At 35.3% G+C, this 8251-nt stretch overlaps 2 protein-coding genes and 1 long non-coding RNA gene across 4 annotated transcripts in view; 1 reads left to right on the top strand and 2 right to left on the bottom strand.

Moving 5' to 3' along the window:
• The window catches only part of LOC110274016 (uncharacterized), a 9703-nt gene extending 5125 nt beyond the window's left edge, over positions 1-4578 (top strand). Inside the window, exons 4-5 of the long non-coding RNA XR_008001305.1 lie at positions 369-427; positions 4266-4578. This is a non-coding gene — a long non-coding RNA (uncharacterized LOC110274016). The remainder of the gene's footprint in view (positions 1-368; positions 428-4265) is intronic.
• On the bottom strand, positions 1212-4197 carry LOC110272367 (uncharacterized). Of its 2 annotated transcripts, none has more exons than XM_052251857.1 (10): positions 3951-4196; positions 3597-3867; positions 3402-3501; positions 3184-3308; positions 2972-3056; positions 2756-2891; positions 2174-2658; positions 1882-2079; positions 1702-1782; positions 1212-1605 (listed from the first exon to the last, which is right to left on the bottom strand). In XM_052251857.1, the coding sequence occupies exons 1-7, from the start codon at positions 3969-3971 to the stop codon at positions 2599-2601; spliced, it is 798 nt and encodes a 265-aa protein (XP_052107817.1). In that variant the 5' UTR covers positions 3972-4196; the 3' UTR covers positions 1212-1605; positions 1702-1782; positions 1882-2079; positions 2174-2598. The 2 variants fall into 2 exon arrangements, with proteins under 2 accessions (XP_052107817.1, XP_020983302.1); XM_021127643.2 differs by having other exon boundaries at positions 1213-1605; positions 1882-2288; positions 2495-2658; positions 3951-4197.
• Positions 4579-6223: 1645 nt separating the features above from the next.
• Positions 6224-7658, bottom strand: LOC107458341 (uncharacterized). Its single transcript, XM_016076550.3, has one exon. The coding sequence runs from the start codon at positions 7369-7371 to the stop codon at positions 6448-6450; it is 924 nt and encodes a 307-aa protein (XP_015932036.1). The 5' UTR covers positions 7372-7658; the 3' UTR covers positions 6224-6447.
• Between the last annotated feature and the right edge of the window lie 593 nt (positions 7659-8251).

The following is an 8251-nucleotide window of genomic DNA, read 5'->3' as shown; positions in this document are numbered from 1 at the left end:
CATATTTTGTTAATTTTTTGTTATATTTTATATTTAATTGGCCCCCCTCTTATGAAATTTCTGGTTCCGCCACTGGGAACATCTACATCCAATGTTACTTTGTTTGAATCATTAGGACATGTAGATAACGATATAAGGTTTTATCTACTATACGACAAATATATCAGAAATTATTTAAGGTTTTATTAAGATAGATATCAAATGGTATAAACTAATTATATTAATTAAGTAACTGAATTACGTTAATTATAATTGATGAGCCCAAATTTGTTGGCTAATCACCAGGATTGATTAATTGAATTTAAATTTGGTCCACCCCATAACTGTATTAATTTTCATGACACCAATTAGCCTTTCCTTTTTATCAGGCATGACGAAGGCACTGGAGTTTTTCTTTCAATTCACCTAAACAAAAGCCATGCATTAAGTAAGTTCTACCAAATTAGTTGCATATTTAAACTAATACTATACTTATTGCACTAATGTTACATGTGGTGACTATCTATTTGTGTTTTCTCCTATTCATTTACACATCAAATGCACTCCACCTATGAATAACGTCAATACTTTTATACCGATAGGCTGAAATATAGATGAAACTTCAAAACTTTCATAGGTCTAGTTCTTAGGCAAAGGCAATGTGCAGCGAGTATCCTGCAAAGATTTATAAAGTCAACAAATCACACCATTGTGAACTTTCTTATTCTCGATGTTAGAAAACAAAACACGACATGATTTTGGAAAAAAAATTATATTTCTGGAAAAATGGAGTCTACTATTATTCACTACAATTTGGGTTTATATAAATCTAATGAAGTTTTAACCTGTTAAAATTTAGTCCTAAATGGATTAGGTGTTTCATTTTTGTGTGTTAGTTAAAATTCATTCAGCATTTATATAGTCATGCAGATCATTTTATATCAGACATCCATTAGGTCTAGCAATTAAAATTCATTTGGCATTTATATAGTCATGCAGATCAATTTATATCAGACATGCATAAGGCGCTATATCTGTGATTTCAAGTATGAAATAGAAGCCTTGCTTATGGTAGTATGACGTCTGAATTTTATAAATCTATAGACATTGTTGATAATTTATACTTGCTATTAGTACCTGCCAAAGTCTTAATTCATGTGTTTAATCTATCACAATACATACTGCAATACTACCAAAAAACACAAATAACTTGTCCATGAAGACATACATTAGTACTCAAAATGCTAGCATATATAAATCAATACCGGTTATCACATATTACAATATTTCTAAAAGACCCAAATAACTTGTTCATTAAGGCATACATTAGTACTCAAAATGCTAGCAGACTTAAATTAATACTGCTTGATATATTATATAACCAAAAGACAACTCATCATGTGTAATTTTCCAACTATACTAAAATATTGATTAGGGTTAATTATCACATTCAATGGTCTGCCTCTTTTGCCTCTTCTTGCCACCCTTTTGGCCTAACTTGTTAGTGGAGAGTTGGAAATCTTCTTAATTGTCAATGTTCAATGACACTGAATGTTTTACCCCATTGAGAGCTCTCCTAGTTGGGATCTTGCACTTGAGGCTTGTGACAGAATCCTCCACAACATCCTGTGGAATACATACGTGTATATTGGGTTAGTTGACAATAAACTAATTATCCATAGATGTCCTTCATATGTTTAATATAAAACTTTAAATACACACCACAGAGCACTGAAAATTATTATCAAACTTGAGATTAGCCACAGTTGCTGAAACATCCATTGAATTGCTGATCCCATTCTCCTACACAAAGGCACACAATAATCCTTCTTAGATATTGTAGCCAATTTCTGAATTGAATGTTTATTAGTTTATACAGCAATAGATATAGAAGATACATACAGTTAAGACGTCAAAAGAATTGCTGATGAATTCCATAGGGCAATTTTTTTCTACAATGTCTTCATCGTCACATATCTTCATGATAGTGTAAACCTGGTCATGCTTGTTGATGTTGGCTGTTTTGACATTCATTTTAAAGAGTAACTTTTTATCCATCATGTTATCAAGAGTTGGGGGGTAACATTCCCCTTCCAAACACTGAAAATTTAAATGAATGAACAAATCACAATTAGTGTATATGCAGAAAAAATCCAAAAATTTGATATCTGAAAGGGATATATGCTGAACAAACATCTTCATCCTTGATTTGTTCAGCTTGCCTCCCTATAAGCTGTGTTGTTTCTCTATCCCACATTAGCATAGTTATACTTCCTGTTCCATCATAGGACATAACTTCAACCTTGTACCTATTATAAAATATGCAATACCAATTGTCAAAAATGATTTCCTCTTAATAAATTCCCTTGCCAAATAGTTCAGTAGACCAATAAAATGGGATCAATTCTTTACAATTTATGCAAGAAAGTTAATATTAATTAAACTGCATCTGAAACTTGAAAACATTATTCTTTGAAATCTATTAAAGGCATCCAAATTAAGTCTTCTCTCACACCTAAGGGATGCACTGCCATGTGTGTGACCACACTTGGAACATTCATATCGATTTTCAATTGGGGTTTCTACTTTCTTTGGACACTTCCTACACGATTTGTAAAACTAATCGTTGTTGCCAGCATTGATAGAGACAATGGTTCCGCCAATCCATATAGGACCTTCCTGCACCAAGCCCAGGTGTAAGTATCAAACCATCATTGTTGTGTTTAATGAATGCATAATACACTTAGTTATTAGTAAAAGTGTTAGCTAATTTGACCTCTATTGAGTTGAGTGCGTCCTCTATTGATTTCACTACGACACCTCCTCTTTTCAGTTCTGCAGCACCAGATTGCACACCATGACCGGATACTTGACTAATCCTGACCGAATTAGAGGTTACACTGCCAAGCAAGCTGCACATTCATTCCATTAAACAACGTCATTAATGGGAACACAACAAAAAAAAGTGCTTCTCATTGATTGTTAAACAAACCTTTTCCGAAAATCATGTACTTCCTTCATGTCAGGATTAACATGTATTTTAGAGACATCAAAGTGGCTCTGAACCGATACCTTATCTGAAAACATGAACAATAAGAATCAGTTTTGCCTTTAGTAAACATGGGTTTATCACATACCAACTTTCGTAAACAAACCACTTGTACTAATGGAGTGGGTTAGGAATTTTAACATGGTTATGCATACCATTCCATCGGCTGGGTTTAAAGAACTGCAACACCATTATCAGTGGTTCAACCCTGCCATCTTCAAGATGGGGAACTATTTGATCGACCATGTCACCAAATAACACACAATCAAGATTGTTGTTACTGCGTAACACAAAAACCATACAAATCCACATTAAACTGATGTATACTGTTTCAAACAACACAAAACTTGTCTATTTTATTCAAGAAACTTACTCTAGGTCTGCTATCACAACCACCATACGTTTTGTTTCCTTTCCTTTGCTTGTGATTATATCCCTTGGGTCCTCCTTCCCAACAACCTCCCCGATTATGTCTAACGAACAATGAATGATACCAAATAAGTCACAATATGAAAGATACTGGAAAGGATGGTTACTATCTAAAGAAACAGACAAAGTAGTTGCTTACCCAATAGTTGAGAATCATCAAACTTTTCGGCAGCAAGGAGCTCTGGGATAGGCTTCAAGCAGAAGGGTTCGAGAGAAAAACTTGGATTTTCCACACGAACCACAACTGTTCTGTGGGAAAAGTTCAAAGTCCACCGATTTCTTGTTGTTTTAATCTTCTCCATCTTGTCCACAACTATGAAGTTACTCATAGTGTACATTTTAAACTCCTCAAAAAAATCCCTCCACTTCTTGAATAAACCTTTATTGATTGACGCTTGGATCCTTTCTCCCTGGGAAAAAAAAATTCATTTGCCATAAGAATCTCATTGATCAACAACGAACTGAAATGAAGTAAATAAAATTAACAGCTTACCTTAATATCTTGAAGTACCATCTCTATGCTATTAACTTCCTTTTGGTTGTACCTGTTTGGATTTTACCATATACGAACAACATACACCTGAAATTTCCATTCAAGCTTCTTGGCATTGACATTCATTAGCATATTATACCCTTCAGACATTTTTACGCAGCTTTGAGAAAAATTAAACTGATATGTGTTTATTGGTGAGAAACTATTTCAATACCTTTTATACTATAATTTGAAATCTTTGATTTATATCCATTGAGGTTTGGCTGGGTTGGTATACTACTCTACATATTGACTCATTTTGTTGTGTTGTATTAGGTTATCAGATGTCATTGAATTATGAGATACACTTGTCAAGCAAATGATGTTCCACATGTCAACTAAAACACTCCTATTATATATTAATAGATGATAATGGACAGAATGTAAACATTTGAAAGACAATGGAGGAACATCATGTTTGTTCCGGAAATGGGACCTCCCTCTCCATGATTACAATTTGGTCTCCAAGTCCAAGATAATGAGAGTGGTTACATTGTGCACTATCACTATTACACGTCTATTTCTTTTGAATAACTTTAAAATTAAGATGTAGAAGTATTTCTCAAAAAAAAAAAGTTACGGATTCATAGTCCTTTTTAATAAGTACAACGAAAAAACATTTTGTTTGAAATTTGAGTTAAAAAAAAAATAAAAATTAGTATAATTGCCCTTAACTATTACTACTTCCATAGTGTTCAAAGGATAACTGTAGCGTAAATTAGATTGAGTCATAATTCACAAGTACTTGAATGCATGTCAAGCAAGCATTTTACAAATATAAAAAATAATATTAGCTATTCAATCAAAACTTTATTGAGTAACCGCAAAAGATGACAATGGCGGAGGGTATTAGATAAGATGTAAATGGACACGGCATCTCACACGGCTTACATGTCTTCAAGCTCAATTATTCAGGCCCAATTATAAGCACTGATTGCAGTTTGGATGTCAAAATGACTACAGAACTTAAAAAATGGACAGAAAAACTTCCCCTGGACATGTAACTCAGAACAAGAGCAAATTGGGAATTTGGAATCAAACATGCTTGGGGTAAAGTTGAGATAAAGTTTGTCCAATCTATATAGTCTTGGGATTTCCAAATTTCGAACAAAAAATACTCTACTCTAAGCACTGAACTCAACACAGTGACTTACCTTATATGAAACTGAAAGGGTCATGCTTTGATGATAACCATAAACGGTAAACCATTGAAAGGATTATGCTTTAACTAATCCATTTCAACAATACTATCAAGTTGAAAATTAGGGACCTTTTATTCATGCAGAAGGAAATACCATACGCTCAAAAGAATTCAAATATTGTTTTAACTGGAGACTGCAACAACGTATATTATTACAGTGGAAGGTCTCAATTGTTGCATATTCTTCACTTTGATTAACAACCATGCATTGAATGTCATTTCTACATGGCTGTAGCTACTAAAGATGATTCCCAACATAAGGACAAGAAGCTGAAGATGAGAGTCAACTAGTTTGGATGTTGATCATTGGGGAAAAAAAGGAAAGAAAAAGAATAGGGGAAAACTCTCAGACAATCAAACGGGAACAAGTAGTGTTGGTATACAGACTCAAGTTCATGGTACATCCTAACTAATCCTAACTGAGAACCTAGGTTACAATTTAAAACAAAATTTAACTTATAAGTATGTAGATACCACAAAACGACGGTAACATAATATCAACGCTCCCAAAATGACGGTTTTCCTGGGAGTAAAATGAACCACCATAATCTTTCTCGTACTGTGGATTAATTTGTCAATCTTTGAGGGACCATTTTGTTAGCAAACTAACCTTTGGAGGCTTAAAGTGGTAGTTTACTCCTCCTGTTTTGTTCTATTTTGTTTTACTAGAGTTGCTTTCTGAATTTTTCACAAACACAGTTGAACCAAGGTTCAACCATGTTCCTTGGCAATATCAGATTTCGGTCATCGTTCCAAGTTTGTCAGTCATTTAATTAGTAGCTATTCCATTCCAAACACTTTCTTATATACAAAGATACCACACCACTTGTAGAAAATCAAACATATGGATATAACCAAAACTAAAATCAGTAGTTTTAACATTTTTATGTAAGCGATAAGGATTAAATTAAACCAATCAAAGCAAATAAATTCCAGCTGGCTCATGTTTAAAACTAATTGGTAGTTCATTCCTCAAGAATTACCAAAGATACATCATATAAACATAGCAATGATTTCAAATGCAAACCAATCAGGGATAGAAAATAAATAGATAATGAATTTCAAGAAAAGATGCCAAAGATAAAAATTTACAGAACTTCCTTTACCTCTTTAATCAAAGAAGTACAATGTTTATATATATGGTCTTAAAAACAAGCACCACTGCATTCGCACCCTCACTGCCTATACACAACAATTCTTACATTTCCCAAACTACAAAAAACTAAGCAAATTTTAAAAAAGAAAAAAAAAATAGGATCATGGGGAGAATATAGGTGATTCAGCGAAACAAATAGGGCACCTGAGTAATCCATTCTCGTTGCACTTGCCACAAGTTATGAACTCTCCATTCTTCTCCGTATATACTTTCCTGCTACCGTCACACTCGTCGCACAGAACGAACCTCTGACCACCGCACACGTGGCACTCACCTGTATCCGCCTTGGGCAAACCTTCCAGAAGCTGCTTCAGCTCCCCGGTCTCGTTCATGCAGATCACCTCCTCTTCTCCCCCAACGTATCTTCCTCCTATGAACACACACGGAAGCTTATTGGGCCCGTCCGGGCCCAATATGCGGCCCAACTCGGTTAGAAAGCTCGAGTCCATTGACACGTCACGCTCGTCGATGGGGACTCGGAAGCCGGTGAGGATCGAGAGGACCGTCCTGCAGGACTTGAACGTGTGCCTCACAACGCGTAGGGACGTGAAGTAGACCACCACGCGCTGCTCCGTGCCAGGTATGTAAAGAGGGGCATTTTCGGTATTTTGTTTGGCGGTTTTGTGGTTTTGTGGTTGGAGGTTGGGTTCGGTTTCATGATGATGTTTTTCTTTGCGTCTGGGAGAGGGTAAGGATAAGGTCCTGGCAGGTTTGGGTGGTGGTGGTGGTTGTGGTGGCGGAGGTGGTTGTTGGCGGGGGGGTTGAGTGTGATTTGACCAGGAGCGGACGAGCGAGTTGGCGAGTGTGACTCGGTGGAAGATGGAGGATACTCTTTTGTTGGTTGGCGAGGAACAGAGTTGGGGTTGGGGGCCGTTGATTTGTAATTGGTTAGAATCTTCGAGGCAGAGGGATTCAACGTCCTTGAAGGAGGAACAGGAGAAGAGAGGAGAAGGAGAAAAGGTAGGGGACGATGACGATGAAGAGATCCGGACCGTTGAGTTGTTGGTGCTCCACGATCGCCACATTGAAGTGCGGTTAATGGAAATTTTGGAATATTATTCAATTCAAGGGAAGCTTTTTTGTTTTTAATAAGGTGAATTTTAGGGTGCGGTGTGGCTGTGGAGGTGAAATGGGAAATGGTATGGATGTGATGAGGGAGACTGAGTTTCTGTTGTTATCTATTTTGGGTTGATTGCTTCAAGAAGCAAAAGCGGATGGTGCTTAATTTGCATGCTTGCAAACTTTGGGGAGCTCCTCTGCTTTTTTTTTATTATTATTATTTTTACTTTTACCGGATAAGAAAGAGAGGGAGAGGGAGAGGGAGATGGAGACACAGGATTTTGAAAAAACAAAATTTTGAAAGGAAAATGAAAAGAAAATCTAATTAATCAGTTTCCGGATTTAAGGGCAGAATTTAGGAGAGGGGGGTAGTGTGTTTAAGGTTGACACTTGAGAATTGATATGGTCAAATGTGAGATAAAATTTCCATTTCATTTTTAAAGTTCTTCAATATTATAATTTTAAATAAATTTACCGATTTTATAAATTTTTTATTGGGTCCAACAATTTTATAAATTTTTTGTTACCATTTCATATTTTGGATATTTAATTTATTTTTTCGAATTTACGTTGTGGATTTGTTTTGCCTTATTATTTTTTAGAGGAACAGTGAGAGTCTACCAAGTGCTTGGCAGTTAGGTTGTTGAGGCCTTAGTTAGGGATTCGATTATTTCGCTTTTGTTTTTTTTTTTCTTATGACTGGAGTTTTAGTTTTAACAGAGTATACAAAAATGAGATACTCTTATTACTCGTTTTTACGAATAATTATTTTTTTCTATAATATTTGTGTGTTTAATGTATGGAAAGAAACTTAAAAAGTTGAAATAGCTGATTAAACAGAAATAA

Source organism: Arachis duranensis, chromosome 7, assembly GCF_000817695.3.
Source record: "Arachis duranensis cultivar V14167 chromosome 7, aradu.V14167.gnm2.J7QH, whole genome shotgun sequence".
Classification (NCBI taxonomy): Eukaryota; Viridiplantae; Streptophyta; class Magnoliopsida; order Fabales; family Fabaceae; genus Arachis; species Arachis duranensis.
The sequence above is the reverse complement of the archived record's forward strand: the minus strand, read 5'-3'. Positions and strand labels throughout refer to the sequence as shown.

What these genes read in the sequence shown, in the direction of transcription:
- LOC110272367 (XM_021127643.2), bottom strand. Translation starts at nt 3,971, where the DNA reads ATGGTACTTCAAGATATTAAG. An exon ending in GTTGTGATAGCAGACCTAGA is followed by an intron (nt 3,309 to 3,401) that starts GTAAGTTTCTTG and finishes TGTGTTACGCAG; the next exon opens with TAACAACAATCTTGATTGTG. An exon ending in ACGCACTCAACTCAATAGAG is followed by an intron (nt 2,659 to 2,755) that starts GTCAAATTAGCT and finishes GGCTTGGTGCAG; the next exon opens with GAAGGTCCTATATGGATTGG.
- LOC107458341 (XM_016076550.3), bottom strand. Translation starts at nt 7,371, where the DNA reads ATGTGGCGATCGTGGAGCACCAACAACTCAACGGTCCGGATCTCTTCA.